Source organism: Neovison vison, chromosome 5 (genome assembly GCF_020171115.1).
Source record: "Neovison vison isolate M4711 chromosome 5, ASM_NN_V1, whole genome shotgun sequence".
NCBI lineage: Eukaryota > Metazoa > Chordata > Mammalia > Carnivora > Mustelidae > Neogale > Neogale vison.
The window spans coordinates 83,611,853-83,630,989 of NC_058095.1; the positions used below are offsets into that span (position 1 = coordinate 83,611,853).

Consider the following 19,137-nt stretch of genomic DNA (forward strand, 5'->3'; position numbering starts at 1 on the left):
ACTCTATTAGGGTTGGGGTGTTTTCCCAAAAGGTAATGCAAATTTTTATCTATACAGATATGTCTCGTGTTTTTTATTCAAAATTATCTTATGACTGTGTAATGTTCCCAGTGTCAAACATCCTATGAAGTAAATGAACTAGCACCATTTCAATAAGCTTCATAAAACAGTCTAGCTAAATACCCATGAACAAATCACACATGGTCAAAACAAAAATGTAATAAAAATATTTAGTGAAAAGACACATTTAACTCCCATTTATGGATTTTAAAAATACAAATAAAATTTTATCAATTTGATATTCAGCTTGTAACTGGCTCAATACATAGCCTTGATTTATTTCCTAAAATCATACTGTAGCATCTTTTGAAAAATTAAATGCAACTTTATACCTTCAGTAATGTTAATAGAGGTAAATATTTAAACAGTATACTCATCCCTGGGTTTCTTAAAAAAACTGAAAAGTCTTAGTGTAAGTTTAAAATTTTAATATTTATAAATTTAAAAAATTTTACACGTGCTGAATGGTAGCAGTGCTAACATTTTGTGACCACTAAACCACAAACTCACTGCATGGAGCTTCTTTCTTTGTACAGAGAACCAAATCATTAATACCAGTATTTGCAATCTGTCATAATCTTATGTGGTAAAAAAGACACCACGCCAGGAAGCCTAGGCTCAGAACACACTTGAGGTCAGATCCCCATCAGGTACATGGTGCAGATGCAGTATTTTTAATTTCAGGTTAGGAAAATATGCTATTAGTACACATCTGATAGCTCTTAATAGCTAAGAGGCCTAAGAATATATGTTGAAAAAGAAACAACAAATTCTCTCTACTGGTGGAAAGGCCTGGGAATAAGTGAAGCACAAACCCCATTGGGTGAGGTGGATGAAGATGGTTTCTGATGGAGTCTAAGAAGTCTAACGTGCCAGCTGCACCTCCCAAACACCACTGAAGCGGTCGTGGAATATTTCAGTCTATCCAAAAGTAGAGAGAGTTACAGGCCAGAAACAGATTACTTCATCCATCCTCTTTAAAAAAAGAATGGATGCCCATTATTAGGTATCTTTACCTGAACCAAATATATTCTTTGGCTAAGTATGTTATGGGTTCCCATTATCATCAATGAGGAATATTTCATATTTCTCACATCTAAATTTAAATATTTAAAGTTCAGCTTTCACCAGGGTATTTCAAATTAATTTGAGCTCAGCAACATGCCTAATTTGGACATTTTTTAATTTTAGAAAATCAACTTCTGAAGAATTCTTAAATGTAGTGTTTTACCAAATCAGAGAATACCCACTTGTATTTTAAAATAATTTAAAACATTATTATATCCTCAAATCAGCTATGCTGTTTTGTAGAAGAATTTATAGAAAATTATGTTAAAAAACTTACATCAAGTCAGTTCCTTATTCTGTTAAAAAAAAAAAAACCACAAACACTAAGAAGTTCTGAGGTTCCTTCTGCTTTAACAGTTAATATTTTATTCAGGAACCAATAATAATAATTATCTGTCAGAGACAGCTAACTTATAAGGTCTAATGACAACCACCCCTAATGATGGAAGTGGCAAACAGAAACAAGTAAAACTGTTTTAAAAGGGTTTTTTAAGGGTTCAACTGACAGTGAATACTAGGATACTCAAACCTGAAATCCTTGAAACTGAAAGATAGTTCTCTTCAATACTTGAGGGATTCATATAAGTATTAACCGAAATGGGAAATATGGTGATATTAGAAAGACAAAGACTCGATGTCTTGGTAAAAGAGAAAATTCAATCAAAGACTGTAAGGGGAGTGTTAAATATTGCTGGCTGGAGGGGGAAGTTATAATAATAGAGATGCTTGGTTGTGAAGTAAAAACTAAAAAAAAAAAAGATGTAACCATCTTATCTGAACAGAGCAATGTAATGTAATTAGATACATGGTTTACAATGAAATAAGACTAAATTCTTAAAATTTGAGAACTATTGCAAAGTTTTTTTTTTTTTTTTTTTAACATGTCATACTTTATACCAGACAAAAAAACTCAATGCAGTGATGTTAACATGCTCCCCCTGTCTTCCAAGAGATTAAGAGACAGCAAGGCAGAAAGACCGGGATAAATGTGTTGAGAAGGACACTGTCAAATACTGCCAAATAGTTTAGCTACCCAGGCAGCCACCTATCCAGAAGGACTGTAAAGACAAACTAATCTTTTTAACAGAGCTACAAAGAACACAGTTACAGGTGCTGTTACATGGATACAAATTGTGAAAGGACCAAGTCCCTAGTGATTGTGCAGCGGGACTCTGTAGAGACTCTGTAGAGACTCTGTTTGGGAAACAAATGGGAAAGGAAAATAAAAACAGAAATAAGTCAAATAAAGAATGAACTGAAAACTGTAAGTTAAAGGATACTATATATGAACAACAGAAATTTTGTAAAACACAAAATTCTTCAACAGTGTCCCTTTAACATATAAAAAGGGGGACAAAAATAATATTTTTGTTTTTAAAACTCTTTTTAACAACTTAGTTTAATAATATAAACCAATTTACTGGAATTAAGCCAATGTTCTTTATATCCACTGGGCCAAGAGCATTGAAACAAAACCCCTCAAAACCAGAGCCAGGAAACACAGCCAAAGACAAAACTGGACAAAGTAAAACAAAGGACCCAAACTAAGCAAATATTCAACCAGACAAACATACACAAACACCCTGAAAAGAAGTCTTAGCCATTACAATTAAAGTTGCTCCCCCATTACCTAGAAAATGGTGGTGGCTGTTTTTCCCATTTGCCACTAAACAACATTCTGGAGATACTGAAGTATCATTTGGTCCAATATGAAGTAAATCTCACTTTAACTGAAACTGATCTAATGAAACTGCAGTATTGTAATAACATCTGGACCAATTCAGCAGATACATTTCTGTCTATAGAAAAGTTATTAAATGCTGATGCCTTTTTATTTAACAAGTCATTTCTTTCCTACTCACCTTTACTCTTAACAATCTGATTATAGTTTTGTCATGGCCAGCAGACCCACCCAGTCAGTTGCATATTTCAGCATCCTTTGGCAAAGGGACTATATTACTTAACACACAGATACCTACAGCTCACAACTACTGAGAAAGCATTAGGGAGCTGGGAAACATAAAACACCAAGAACACTGCCACATCAGACTTCACGTTAAGGGGAGAAAAGAAGAAATTAAAAAATAAATGCACTTGTTTGAAGTATTTTTAAAAATATAGTATGTGTATTTCATGAAGAGTGATGTTAGTTTTTTCCTACCTGTCTTTTAAAATATTTTTGTTCCACCTCAGTTGTTATTTAACAGTGATAGAATTAAGAGTAATGTTCCTTACAAAGTTACGGCCCCAGGCTTTGCATTCACTCGTGTCTAACGTCACATGCACGGGGTGGGTGTTAATTTTGATGCTCCAGTTTTGTTAACTATAATTGTTAGTAGCACAGAGTCATACAAAGTTTTGCACAGCATCTCATGTGAAGGTGCATATACTATATGCAATTCAGATATCAACACTACATTCGAAGGACAGTTGAGCGTGTTCAAGAACACAGAAGGAGAAAGCCCACCCCTTGGAAGCACAGCTGCAGAGTGCGCCTGCACCACAGTCCTCTGTCACTGTGCTGTGGGATTTCTGACACTGAAGTAGGCAGAGTTTCATATGCTGCAGTTTATAAATTAGCTTTCATTTCCATAATTTAAGCTGGCACATAGAATTAAGTGGAGCATGGCAGCAGTACAAAAGTCCTGATTAGAAAAGTCAAACTAGAGGATCTAAATAGGAATTTTTCAATCTCTTAAATTAAATTTACATGGCTCCTGTGAAATGAGGAGAATGTCCACTCTAGCATAATTATTGCCCCTAATGCCCCAATGTATAATAGTCTGTATGAATCAGTAATTCACATCCTTTAAAATAGTTATTGCTTAAGCAAGCCATTCAGATAGATTAGCCATGGCTACATGGCTGAAGAGATACATACTCAAAAAGTTAGACTACAAATGAATGAGCCTTTCATTTCACTCATAAACCCACATAAATACACGATCAAAAGGGCACCAGGTTCATAGCAGCTAACACCCTAAACCAACTCTGAAGCATCAAGACTTGATTTCTTACTAAAACAAATCTGCTCTTTTTTGTATTTTCTTCTTAAAATTAAGGCAATGAAATGGCTACAGTTCCTAAAGTTCTTTTTATGGAACAAAAATATACATGTATTTTCCTCCTTAAGTTCAGGCATCAGAGTATGATTAGAGACCTGCATTATACAAAACCTGCGACACCAGGGATGTTACAAAAAAGAAAGAGCGAGAGCGTGTGCTCTAAGAAGCCAACAAACACCCGGTGTGTCTTCTTCCTGCTCAATTATAAACCTTATCATCAAAGGGAGGAAAAGTCTGAAAGCACAAAACCTCTTAGGAGTTTCCAATGTCTTTTGCATTGATTCAAAACTTTTGGGGTGGCAAAGAGGAGGGGCTTATTAAGATGAAGAATCCAAGGCCCAACACAGAGAAATTATGACTCTGAGGATTTACAGTTGGACCCAAGAACTACCTTTTCAACCAGCTCCTTGAGTGATGCAGGTGATCTATGGACAACATTTTGAGAAATAACAGGGAGCATATGTCCATCTAATATTTAATTTAACAAAAATTCTAAACTTTGGCTAGCCACCTAATGTTTTGATAAGGGGGGAAAGGCACTGAATATGCATTTCATGGTGCCATATCTGTTTGCACATATATGGAATTGAAAATCCTAAATCACCATTCAAAATCTACAAGACATATATGACATATTGTGGCTAACACCCAACAGCAGAAGCTGATTCAAAGTGACCTCTCCTGTTTCACTGCATCAAATATCAAACTTTCAGGCTCTCTGAAATCCAAAATGGCCAAGGAACTGAAGAACAGGACAAGACTCAAGTCAGCTTTTAGCAATTCAGTGCACTTTGCAGAAAGATCTAAATTATGCATAAAGTTTTGTTGTTTATTTTACACAAAGGAGACCACCAACATTTGCCATAAATTCTTCTAAACTCTTTAGGAAGGCCATCTTCTGCTTCCGATCTAGCGTAGGAGGAGTGCTGCTTGCAGTGAGTTTGTTGAAGGCATCTGCTAATCTCTGGTAAATAACTGGGTCTTGTTGACTTGACAGTAATGTTTCAACCAATTCAGAGTATTCAGCCTATTGAAGAGATAAAGTACACATAAGAACATTTATCTTCTTCAAATGTCACACAATAAATCACATCAGGTACTGCCTTGTGGAATTCTGAAAGGCAGGATGTAACAGGTCTTTTCTCTTATATTAAAGTATAACTGTCATATAACATTATATTAGTTTATGTACATAATAACTCCATATTTAAATACATCGTGAAATGATCATGACAACTCTTTTTAACAGTTAACATTTACTGAAAGTTTATATTTCAAGTACTGTTCCAGTCATTTACATTCATAACTCACTTTTTATAACAATCCTATGAGGTAGGTACTGTTTATACTTCTGTTCCATAGATGAAGTTCTTACATACAGTGATAGAAGTAATATGTCCAAGACTGCACTGCACCCCCCTTTTTTTTTGATTGCACTGCTTTTACAGCAAGAATCCAGGCTGCTTGGCTCCAGAAGTCATACAATTACCAATGTTGCTGTGTTCCTCTTCTCTGTTTTCCAAGCACATTTTTCATATTTATTTTGCATTTTATATATAACCTAAGTCTGCAACCTGACTTTCAACAGTTTTCCAGAGGTTTATATAGACATCCTGTCGACTCAGTTCTGAGGACAGCAGAGTCACACAAAGGCAGACAGGAGTTGTTTGTAAGGAGGTGGCATAGTGGGAGGACTGTATTTCAGTCCTTTCTCAAGGTGGAAGCAGGACACTTTGACCAAATGTAGCTCCAAACCAGTAATGGACCCAATGGCTCTGGGAGAAAGAGAATAAGAAACACAGGAACATGGGAGTGGGGTGGGGGTGTATGTGTAGAGATTCTGTTTCTAATGCCCTCTATATAAAAGCCTTATATAGAGGAGTAGGTGTGGGGTTAAGGGACATTCAAACAAAACAGCTTTTCAAGAAAAAAAGGGACCTGACACTACTTTTCATTAGCTCCTTGGGATATCATGATATCCCAAATGGTGAAATGAAATGTTAATTACGTTTGGAAAGGAAGAGTAAGGCACAGTAGCCATCCTTGACCTACAAGCATGAAACCAGGATGGCCACCTGAAGTGCTCTATCCAAGGAACAGACCTCTCACAGAGGAGTGAGTATAAACTCAAATCATTTCCCAAAATGATAGCCCCTCTAGGGCCAGACCCAGCAAGATTTTATATTAGCCAAACCTAAAGCCCTGCTCTCCTTTCTACAATGTGTAAATCTTTTTTTTTTTTTTTTTTTAAGGCAACTGAAATGCAATGGCTTATATCTACAGGGAAAAGACACCTATCCTCCTACTAAGCAATAAGGAAGTAAGAGGACAGCAAAAAGCCACAGACCTGAGGTGGGCACCATCTGCAGAAAGTAGTACCTACAGAACACAAGACCTGAAGTCCCAGAATAACTTCAGCTTGGGGTGCAGGTCGCATAGGAAGTCTATAGGGAGTCTTTAAGTAACACGAAAGGCCTCAAAATCCTATCTTTATTAAACAGGTAAATAAAATCAAACTCCAAGTGCCACTCACAGCAAATACTATGGACTCTAAACAAGGACGGGGGGGAAAAAAAAAAAAACACGCCAAAGCCTTTTTGTAATAACAATAGTAAAAAAAAGTAAATCACTTAGTCATGAGGGACATTTACATGTGCTTGGTGGTGGGGGTGGGGAGACCAAAAAAGGGGAAAGGAGTGTTGGGTAACTAAGGCAGCTGATGGATGACCCAATATAGTTTTTCTCATATATCTGAAGGGACTAGGGAAGGGACTGAAATATTGGAATACTGGAATAGGGAAGGGACAGGTGAGCTAGCGTAACTTTTCTTCCATTATATTAACCCCCAGTGAATGAGTACTTCAGAGTCTTTAAAGGCTGAACAAAATAAAATGAAACAATATATTCTTTTCCATAGTGCAATATGAAGTAATACACTTTGAATACTGTGACAGAAAATACACACTGCTGATTTCCATGTTTTCCTAAGACAAACTCCTCTGGGTCCACAGTCTTACTCATCTGGTCTCCCTTGTACTATGAGTTCCTCAAGAACAAAAACCATGTCACTACTATTCATTCAGGCTGATTCCTGGTTTCTAGCACTTGTTTAAGGAAAAGCTTTAGGGCAGCAATCAATGCAAATGATGATTCACAACAGTGGAGAAAGGAAAAGAAGTCCTTATTAACTGACAAACAGACTGTCAAATAAACACAGAAAGTCAGAAGTGACAAGGAAATAAATACAGCCTCACCAAAACAGAACAGAAGCAATGAGTCACAGATTCTCTAAGAACTACAAGTTTTAAAGGCCCACTGTCTGTATGAATAATCTCCTTGCTAAAAAAAATGAGCAGAGTCCCATGAAAACACTTGTGTCCAGTACCTGATGCAAGCACACCAATGTGTAGAAAGCTTCACCGGCTGCAGTGGTCATCTCTGTGTTGTGCTTTTGCAAAACCAGCATATCAAAAACCAGCTGAAAGTATACAACATAAAACATCTAAATAAAAATATATGATTATCATACAGTCTTCCAGCCCCTCCCCATTCCAAAAAAAAAAAAAAAAAGAGGGGTGGTAGTTGTTCTTACTTATTAAATAAATCTGAAAATTAAAGAAAAGTTTTTTAAAAATCCAACCATAAGGGGCTGTTACCTCTTGCTGTGATAAACGAAATCATCAAGTGACCAAATTCCCTGTTACTTTTAACCACTCTGATTTTCAAAAACACACAATAGCAGAGAATAATGTATTCAGGGAATTATAGCCAGAAAGCACAGTGAACAAAAAGTAATGATTTCCTGCTTTATGAATGATGTAAGCATTTCCTCATCTGAATGAAGATTTACAAGCACTTTGGGGTGCAGGTCGCATAGGAAGTCTATAGGAGTCTTTTTAAGTAACATGAAAGGCCTCAAAATCCTATCTTTATTAAGACCATAATTATTAAATTAAGACCTTAATTATTAAAGCAGATTTTTTCACGACAGGCTACCCAAACCTCTTACCTTAAGAAAGTGCCGTGTTGCTAAAAAAAGAGGTGAATCTGTTTCTTGTGCTTTAGCACACTGTTCAGCTAACGGTGTCAAAGCTTCCAGGCAAAGCTGGCAAACCTCCGAACTCATTCTGATCATGAAGGTCAAGGACAAACTAGATATATTTGACTTTAATTGAAGATTAAAAAGTTATAGCTATTAGCAAATTCTAGGACTGAATACAGATAAGGGAGTAGGTTAGCATGCAGTATGTCTATACACCATTATGTGAGAAAAGGTTTCCAGTGGTTCTAAATGGGAGCTGGACTATAGATTTCTAGTGTTTCTGATCAAGAGGACACAACTGATAAAAAGTCTTTCTTTTCTCTCCTATCCGGTAGCTAAGATCAGAGACTCAGCAACAGTATATGACATTACTAACTGGGGCTCTTAACGAAAAGAGTGACTTCGGGATCAGGCACCAAACACCTGTGGGATCTGTGAAAGGAGAACAAGGTGAGGCAAACTAACAAAAGAAACACAGAACTAAGGTAGTTAAAGAGATGACTGCTTTCTAAAGAAATACAACTAAAACACAAAATAAATTTTTAAAAAAATACAAATTTAAAAAACTTCTTTAAGGTAAGATTTTTTTCCCCAAGTGACAAATGATAATGACACTCAGTTAAAGGATATGATGTCATTCCTAGTTCTAAAGAGTACATCAGACTTTTAAAAAGATCTTCAGGAAGCTGTGGTATTTTTTCAGGAAAAATCTCACAGATAAATGTGATTAATTTGTAGTACTGATTACAAAGGGTTGGAAACTGAAAAAGAAATATTTAGATGCTTACTGGTATCTAATTTCTATATTCATTAATGCAGTAAATAAAGTAATAACCAACAAACTTAAAGTACAATGATGTCTTGAAAACATATTCAAGATACAGAAAACATTAAGACCAAATTAAATGTAAAAATAAATTATAATAAAGGGAATATTTTAGTATACAAAAGTAATACATAGTAGGAACAATTATCTTCTGGACAGTTAATAAAAGCTACAGCCAACTGCAGATAGCCTCTTTACCTTGAAAAGTAGACAAAACAGCCAAATTTCAAATTATTAAATGACCTATGATTAAAACCCTTTTGCAAATGTGTTTATTTGCATTCCAGCATGTTAGAGAAATACGAATTGTTAAGATTATGTATAGAATAGAATATTCACTCCTTCACACTTCCAAAAGTTGGCTGACAGTCCTGGAAAACTGAAGTAAAAAGCAGGCAATGTACACTTAATACACATCTAACTGTTTAACGGTCTATTTGATGAGAAAAAACTCTCAAAACCAAACCAAAAATCCTAAAAGAAAAGCAATATACAGAACTTACTAAACATCCCCCTACTACTGGTAGCTACATGAATACTTGGCTAACAGGGCTTCAGAATCCTCTCCTAAAAACATTTCTCAAGGAAAGAAGTATGTGGTCCCAGCCCACTCTATGGGAATCTGGCAGAACCTTCTATTCTTAAACCCCAACTTTCAACCACTTCTCAACCTCTGTCTTCTTCCTTCCCATGACTGACTTCTCTTTTCCTCTCCCACTCCACCTTGTGTGAGCTCCAAACATACGCACATGCACACACTTCCCATTTCCTTCCCAGCCACAGCTTTGTCCTCATCTTTACCCTCTATGACACTCACAAAAGAGACTCTTCTCCCCTGTGGTACTTAAAGGAAGAAGAAAAGACGGACTCATCACCACCGATATTGACTGCTGAAACCAAGATACGAGGTTATCAGAACGTACACAAATTTAAAAACTGTGGTAGTCTTGGTTTTTTACCATCCCACTTCTACATGGGGTGGATAGAAAATGCCTTCTACAGCTCAATCCCTCACATCTGAGAATAATGTTCAGAAGTATCAGTGGAATACACCCAAACATATAACTTAAGTTGTCTAATGACAACTTAATGATGAGGGAATCAGAACTGCCAACATTAGAACTAAGTTTCTAAAAGAACCATTTTTTTCTGTCACTAATCATCAGTGAATGCAGGACTCTGGGCCATGATTAAATGAGGACATAAACTGCGCATTGAGCTGCATACAGGAGTGTGAATGACACACAATAGGAACTTAAAATTCTAGTTTTCGTGTGTACTTAACAGATAAACAGGTACTTATACCCCCTTCATGAAATCAGGAGTATTCTTGTCTAAAACATCTTAACTCCAAACATACACACTTTGGATGCTCACATTCACTGTCTTCAATTACCTTCAAAAGATCCTGTGACATCAGAGGCAGAATTAGGTTCACTCCATATAAAACAACATCAGCTGCAGACACAGACCTGTTTGCTGCTTGCCCTGGCTCATGTCCTCTGAACACTTCATCTATGGGGGGAGCGGGAAAAAAAAGCTGTCTTAGAATTGCAACATCAATAAGCCAATAGAATTAGATATATTCTATCCTACTTTTGCCCTGGTTCATCCTTTTATATTTTACTTTTTAAGATCTCTGAATATATGATGAGGATATGAGGATATTCTGTGTTTATGTTATTATTCTACAATGATAAAAGTAAAGTAAAACTTATTCCACTGACACACTATACCGTAAGTTAAACAATTTCCACAGTAATACTTATTTTATCTCCTAGCTGTATGAAATTTTTCTATGCTATAAAGCTATGGGGGAAAACGAAGAAATTAAAATGTTACATGAAAAAAAAAGCAGTCAAAAATAACTACTGATATGAAAAAGGGTTATTATCCTTAATCTATTAAAAAAATGCATATAAATTAAGAATCCTCCTAAGACCTAAATAAGTAAGTGAGCAAAATCCACAAACACCTAACAAAACCAGAAGCCCAGTGAAAAATAGTTCATTCAGGTGCCTGGGTACCTCAAGCTTGTAAGTGTCTACCTTTGGCTCAGGTCGTGATCCCAGGGTTGTGGGATAGAGCCCCACACTGGGCTCCCTGCTCAGGGTGGAGTCTGCTTCTCCCTCTCCCTCCACCCCTCTCCCCTGCTTGTGCTCTGAGACTCACACTCTCTCAAACAAACAAATAAAATCTTTTTACAAAGTTTAAAAAAAAAAACAAAAAAAACCCAGTTCATTCTACTCATTAATGAAACAATGCAAATTTTTAAAAGATACTACTTCTGATTCATTAAAAAGACTTTTAAATGTTAATACATTTAAATGTTGGTGAGGATACAGTATAACAGTTACCTTCAAAAGTAATTCATTAAAAGCCTATTGAGCACTGTATGTACTAAAGATATAATCAGAAATTCAGAGAGAGATTTGTCCACAGAAGCGATTGCTGCATTACCAGTTATAAGAGCAAAATCATACATATTCCAAATGTCCAGTATTAGGAAAATCAGGTTAAATTCCAAAATGTGAAACACCATGCAGCCATGAAAAGCCATGAAAAATCTTAATGACAAGGAAAAGGCTAACAACACATTGACAAAAAAGGCAGAATATAAAATTGTATTTAGAGTATGATCACAAAATTATACAAAATAACTAAAAGGGCAATGACCACAATCCCATTTATATTTGACTCTAGATTATGTCAAAGAATGGATGATTCTTCTATCTCTGAACTTCAAAATTTTTCTACTAAGAGCAAATTACTTGTATAACAAACAAAAAAGGTAAAGTCAGGTTTTTTTAAAAAAAAAGGCATTTCTACTTAAAAATGACTTTTTCCAGCCTGTGACCTTCTTCCCTAGGAGTCTCCTCCAGTTGGAAAAATGGCATGTTCTGAAGCCAGGCACTGGTGAACCTCAACTGCATCTAGCAGGAAACCTGTGCCTGCTCTGGAGCCCTGGGAAGCTGATCCTCAAGCTCCCACCCAACTCCCAGGGCTTGCTCCTAAAAGATAGGGCTCTCAGGACTGTATAAAACATCCTGCCTTGTGCTTGGTGGGACACAGCTCTCCAGCCACAAGCTTTCCTAAGGATTCAAGAATATAGAGCAGAGGCCCATTTCCACTTACCTACAATATAAGTTGTATTTCATAATATTTAAAGTATTTTCTATTTTATCTCAATTATATTTTAAAAATAATTACTTAAATTATCACTTTCCTTTTTGTCACCTATTTTATCAGCTAATGCTGTTTCTTTTCATCTTTTCGACTTTTTATTGTGAAAATCTGCCATTCATCTATATAATGTGTTCTTAGAATGGCAGACTGCACCACAAACTGATAAGTGGGATGCCTTTTCCCTCTCCACAACGTGTAACAGCCCTCCCAACCCTTTCAATACAAGCTCTTAACTTTGAGTCAGACTCCTCAGAGCACAAGGTTCTTGACCTAGGGCTTTATAGCCCTGGAAAGTCTATAGCTTAGTTCCCAAGATTTCACAACCAACTATTAACCTTCGGTAAAGCTCTGAGGCTGATGTAACATACACTTTTTAAGGGAAAGGCTCAGTAACTACTTCAGATTTTAAAGGAACATGTGCTCTAGAAAAGGTTAAGAACTCTTGGATGGAGAAGCGTCAACCTAAACAAATCAGAAAACATAGGAATGACACTTGGTGAGAGGCTGGGCCTAGATACAGACGGGCAGCTGAGGCTTTGGTATAGAAAGAATTCACTGAGGGGAAGTGCAGGATGGTGCTTCTTTCCTAGATACGCCTTATTAACTGTGAAGGAGAGTAAACCCTCTGGACTGTAAAACTGGTAGTGCTTAGGGTAGGGGCAGACATCACAAAAACCTATTGTTCAGGAATAAGGAAAATAAATTAATAAAGGAAACAGAGAAGGCAGAATCTCAAGTACTGGGTTAAAGTGGAATGTCACAGCACCCAACTCAGAAAGAGAATCTTACAAGGATATCAGAAGTGTCCACAACTGTGAATGTCTGCACAAAGTATGAAAGAAGGCCCTAGACAGGATTCATTTTTCTCTAAGAAAACAAGATCCCTTGGGTTTTAAGGCAAGGTTGGCAGTGGGTTAAGAGGCAAGTGAAGGAAAACTATGTAAATAAGTGATGTTTCAATTAGTAATGAAGTTCTTCCCTGTAATAACAATTTGCTTTTAACCTTCTGGTTGCGGGGGAACAATGCTAGGCACCATGATACTTTGTAGCTTTTGAAGACACTTCAAAAAGCATTTATTACATACCCACTTTAGCAGAATAAATGAAGAAGGCGAATTGACTTTCCCAAGGTCAGGCTATCTGTGAGACCCTCCCTAAGTTAAGTCTTCCAAGTATGGCCTCTCAGCTCCAGAATTCAGTGTTACTCATCCCAACAAGGATTCTAAACCAAGCTGCAATCTGGAAAGTGCTACAATTTTGGCTGATAGCTACCTCAGAAGACACAAGGGAGTGATGTGGTCAATAAATATAACTCCAGAGTACTGGTGTGGCTCAGTCAGTTAAGCAGCTGTCTTCGGCTCAGATCATGATCCCAGGGTACTGGGATCAAGCCCCACATCAGGCTCCCTGCTTAGTGGGAAGTCATCTTCTACCTCTGCCCCCCTTCACCCCTGCTCATGTTCACTCACACACACAGTCTCTCCCTCTCAAATAAATAAAATCTTAAAAAATAAATAAATAAAGCGTACCTCAGAAAAGACTGGCCTCTGGCATCCCATTCAGATGCTAGGCCTGCCAGTCCTGCAACTTACTAGCTATTGATCTGCAGGCAAATGACATGACTTTCTCTGTGCCTATTTCCTCATCAACAAAATGAGTGTAACAATGATACTTATTTCTTGCCTTTGTGATATAAATAGTGCTTAGCATTTTTAAGAACCTAATAAATACAAGATAATTACTATTATTCTTATAAGGGAAGAGCCAAGCAGGAAGGGATGTTGGTCCTACCCCTTTGCTTCAACCAAAAAGACCAACTTTCATGATTTTATAAACTGAATTTTCTCATAAAATTTCACTTAAAAATAATCCTTTGCTTTAAAAAAAAACAATAAAGAGTTTAAAACCATTACACTGCATCTTACCTGTATCACTGAAATCTATGAATTCTTTTGATAGAAGGTTAGTAAGAAGTTCCATAATGAGAAGCAAGTCTTGGTATTGCTCTTCCTCCGCTGTAACATCTATTCTTTGTCGCCCTAAGTTATTCTTAGAATATACTTGCAGCAAAGTAAGGCAGGCTTCATATAGGTTCATAGCTTTGGACTGTAAGAGAATGTGCATAAATTACACTACTAAGAAGAACTTAGTTTGGAAAAAATATAAGCCCTAAAAGAAACTATAATCTAATAAATTTACTCTGAATCCCAAGAGTAGCTCAAATACTTGTTTTAAACTATTATAAAACATTAAGAAAAATGAAAAAGCATATATTAAAGACTGCAGTTGTATTTTAAAAATTAGCAGTTTCTAACAAAATCTGACATCCTATTTTTTGTTGTTGTTGCACATACTAGAGAGAGAATAATATTTTGGCAGCAGAACTGCTGTACTTTTACTGTTTCAATTTCTTATATAACATTTATTATTTTAAGATTTAACACTGTTTAACTTGCAAAAGCAGAGAGTACCAAACAGTGGTCTTAAACATCAGAATAAATGGCAATGGTCTGCCCTCTCAGTAATGCATCTGTGACTACATTTGTAATATTTATAAAATAAAATCTTACTTTTGAGCAGGTGTCTTTGATCTAGCAAAAAAATGTACAAATCAGGAACCCATTATGAAATGGTTTAAAACAACATTTATACTAATCTGCAGGCAATTACAAATATATTCCTTTAAGACAGTTTTAAAACAGCTTTCCAAATAATTTCTAAGAAGGATTAAAAAATGCACCTTTGCTTACTGATCACAAAAGAATTCAGTGTCTAAATATCCATTTGATTTATAAAGCAAAGACACAAATTGCCACTTAAAATTTTAAGCTTTAGAGTTTCAACAGACAGAAACTGATTAAATTTTTCTACTATTGTCTTATCAAATATTCCTCATTTGGTTGAGTTTGATAGAATAACATATTATATAAAAAATTACTTATTACTAACAGTATTAGGTCAGTAATTTATATTCCTTCAATAAGACTTCCTCTGAATTCTGAGTTCTTCTAGAAAATTCTGAAGTCTTTTTGAAAACTCTTTTGGAGGCACAAAAATATTTCAGATAGTATTCACTGAATTTAAAATAAAGTATCTGTTATTTTGTTATACTTTAAGGAGTTCTAATCCTAAAGGGGTAAAATAAGAAAGCACTTACCTCTCCAAGATAGCATATCTGTTTATGTGCAACTTCAACAAAAACTTCTATTATGAGATTGACAGTCTCTGGGGTATTTTTGTAAACTTCCATCAATCCAATGCAATTGGTAAGGAAGTCCATCAAAAAATTAAAAAGAATTGCTACATTGTCAATCTGGGTAGCCTCAGCAATGCCACAAAGGGCCTCCAGTGTGGCAGTGATTTCCTGCTTGACTTCCTCTTGTTGACACATCTGCTGAAAGTTTTCTTGATTTATCACTCTTAAGAATCGCTGCTGAAGTGGCTGAAGAACCTATCAATGATAGTAAAGCGTAATTTTCTAAAGTTTAATTCACATGTTTCATTTATTTCAACTTTATTTCCTCAACTTGGATAAATACTCACTTTATAAAGCATTACAAACTGTACCATGTTACATTCTCCATTTAAAAGACTTTATTTATTTTGCAGAGAAAGAGAGCATGTGTGTCCATGTGCAAGTAGGGGTAGGGGAGGAGAGGGAGAGAATCTTAAGCACAGAGCCCAACAAGGGGCTTCATCACACGACTGTGAGATTATGACCTGAGCCAAAATGAAGATGGATACTCAACTAAGCCACTCAGGGATCCCAACATTCCCCATTTTGAGGGTCATCATAAATTCTGGCCTACATAAAGAAATAACAGTGCACTAGTCATTAGGGAAATGGATATCAAAACCACAATATGACATCACCTCGTTCATTTTAGAATGGCCATCATCAAAAGGACAAGAGATAAATGCCAGCAAGGATGTGGAGAAAAGGGGATCCCAGGGCACTACTAGTGGGGATGGTAAACTGGTGCCGCCCACTATGGCAAATAGTATGGAGGACCCTCAAAAAATTAAAAACAGAATTACGACATGACCCAGTAATTTCACTTCTGGATATATATCCAAAGGAAATAAAAACAGCAACTTAAGAAGACATCTGTACCCCCACGTTCACTGTAGCATTATTTACAATTCCCAAGACATGGAAACAACCTGAGTGTCCGTCAATGGATGAATGGATAAAGAGTTATGGTACATATGCAACGGAATACTTAGCCATAAAAAATGGTAAATCCTACCATTTGCAACCATATGGATGAACCTTGAGGGTGTATCTTAAGTAACTCAGACAAAGGAAAATACCATATGATCTTACTTACAATGAGGAATTTTAATAAAATAGTAAAATAAAGTAACAAAAAATTCCAACTTTCAGAAAAAGATTTGTTAAAAAAATGTTCTGTAAAAAAGAAACAGACTTGTAGTTACTAGAGGTGGAGGTGGAGGGAAATAGTTGTAAGAATAAGTAAGTACTAGAAGTGTATTGTACAACATGATGACTACAGTTAATACATATTATTATGCTGTATGATATATATGAAAATGCTTAAAAGAGTTCTCATCACAAGAAAAAAAAATTTTTTTTGCTTTTTCTTTTTATTGTATCTATATGAGATGGGTGTTGACTAAACTTCTTATGGAAATTACTTCACAATATATGTAAGTCAAACCACTTCCTGAAGTAATTTAGTTTCTAACAACCACCAATCACAGAACATGACTTAGTCAATGCCATTCATAGAATTCTGTCATGATCATCTCTTTCTAATTCGTTAACTGCCCCCACCCCCAAAGATGAAATTTAAGTCTCCAAAGGGCCAAAGACTAAATACAGACTTTGCAGAACATGTCATCTCTGGCCCAACTATCCAATTACAATTGCACAATAGTACAGAAGCAGCCGGAGATACAAATGTAAACAATTGAACATGACTGAGTTTCAATAAAACCTTATTTATAAAGTGACAGCAGGCCAGATTTGGTCTGGTTTGGTGGGTTCCAATTTGCCTCTGTTTTACAGGTCAAATCCAACATACACCTCTTGCCTGTTTTTCTCTTTTCTAACTCCTCTTAAGAGGAGTACATAACAGAGAACATAACTTCAGATAATCAGTCCTGCCCTGAGTGAAAATGTATATTTATGAAGATATCTTAATTCTATTTAAAGCTATATATAGGGGCGCCTGGGTGGCTCAGTGGGTTAAGCCGCTGCCTTCGGCTCAGGTCATGATCTCAGGGTCCTGGGATCGAGTCCCGTATCGGGCTCTCTGCTCAGCAGGGAGCCTGCTTCCTCCTCTCTCTCTCTCTGCCTGCCTCTCTGCCTACTTGTGACCTCTCTCTGTCAAATAAATAAATAAAAAATCTTAAAGCCATATATATATATATATATATATATATATACACTTTGCCCACAACTCAAATGAAAGCCTAAAGAATCAGTGAAATAGCCCCTTGTTTTGAATGTGGAGATGCAAGTTAACCACATATTAGTTTGCTAGTACTGCCTATATATATATATAGGAGCACAATTATTTAAATTCTGGTCTGAAGTCTAATTCTGTTACTGTATCCCTTCTCAGACATTAACAGCACTCTAGTCACAAGGACTACAGGCCATCCACCTACATAAACTGGTTAACTCTTGGTTCCTGATTTAAAGCTAATTTACATAAGGCAATGTGTCCACAGTGGTTATTGGTTGAATTATGTACCCCCCTCAAACTGACATGTTGAAGTCCAAACCCCAAGTACCTCAAAAAGAGGCCTTATTTAGAAACAGGGATATTGCAGATATAAGTAAATAAAGAAGAGATGATTAGGGTGGGCCTCTGATTCAGTATGACTGATATCTTTACACAGACATGCACACATGGAGAATGTCATGTGAAGATGAAGACAGAGATTATGATGATGCTTCTACAACGTAAGGAATGCCAAAGACGGCCAGAAACCACCAGAAATTTGGGGAGAGGCCTGGAACAGCTTCTCCCTCACAGCCTTCAAAAGGAACCAATCCTACCAATACCCTGATCTTGGATTTCTGGTCTATAGACAATAAATTTCTGTTTTTACACCACTAAATTTGTGGTATTTTGTTGCGGCAGTACTAGCAAACTAATATGTGGTTAACTTGCATCTCCACATTCAAAACAAGGGGCTATTTCACTGATTCTTTAGGCTTTCATTTGAGTTGTGGGCAAAGTGTGCCTAAACCACAAAATACTTAGTACTATTCAAAGTTTTCATGAATGCAGGTATGTCAGTTATGGACATATGGAAAAGTATCAAAAAAAGGTATAACTGACATGTTTATGTCCCCACAGAGTATTTTACAGCAACACACAGGGAAAGATGTAAGAGGATGCTATCAAAATAAAGGGAACTATTACCTCTGTCCAATACTGCTGTTTGGTTTCTGTGTCCATATGTGCAAAACCTCCCAAAACAAGAGCCTTCATTAATGTCCTCTGCACAGGACTTGACAAGAAGTTCAGAGGTGGACTTCGGCTTGCAAACTGCTTAGCTAAGTTCCACCAGTTTTCACACTGAATTACTAAGTTTGCCCTACAGGCAGAAAAAACAAAACACAAGATGCATGACTTACATCATATGTATACTAAGCAAACAAAAATGGAAGGTAACCAAATTTAATTAGTTATTGAAGTACAGTACAATAAACCTGGTATAGACTTTGGAGTCACACAATTTTGCGCTCAAATCCCATTAGTCATTTGATACTATAAAATTTATTTACTCTCCTTAGTTTCCACATCTATGACATAGGAATAACAATAATAATAGACTTAATTCTCTTGAGACCAATACGATAATTAAATAAAATACTGTAGTTGAAATGCTTGGAACAATACCTAGTAAAT

The 19,137-nt window shown here is 36.2% G+C and overlaps 1 protein-coding gene across 2 annotated transcripts in view; it reads right to left on the reverse strand.

Annotated features, from left to right (window-relative positions):
- Positions 1 to 216: 216 nt before the first annotated feature.
- Positions 217 to 19,137, reverse strand: part of XPO4 (exportin 4) — a 123,981-nt gene continuing 105,060 nt past the window's right edge. For both annotated transcript variants that reach the window (XM_044249399.1, XM_044249400.1), the window contains exons 16-23: positions 18,649 to 18,823; positions 15,405 to 15,698; positions 14,173 to 14,353; positions 10,458 to 10,576; positions 8,866 to 8,996; positions 8,203 to 8,320; positions 7,579 to 7,671; positions 217 to 5,220 (exon numbers count right to left, since the gene is read on the reverse strand). In XM_044249399.1, the coding sequence (XP_044105334.1) occupies positions 5,023 to 5,220; positions 7,579 to 7,671; positions 8,203 to 8,320; positions 8,866 to 8,996; positions 10,458 to 10,576; positions 14,173 to 14,353; positions 15,405 to 15,698; positions 18,649 to 18,823 (1,309 nt within the window). In that variant the 3' untranslated portion in view covers positions 217 to 5,022. The remainder of the gene's footprint in view (positions 5,221 to 7,578; positions 7,672 to 8,202; positions 8,321 to 8,865; positions 8,997 to 10,457; positions 10,577 to 14,172; positions 14,354 to 15,404; positions 15,699 to 18,648; positions 18,824 to 19,137) is intronic.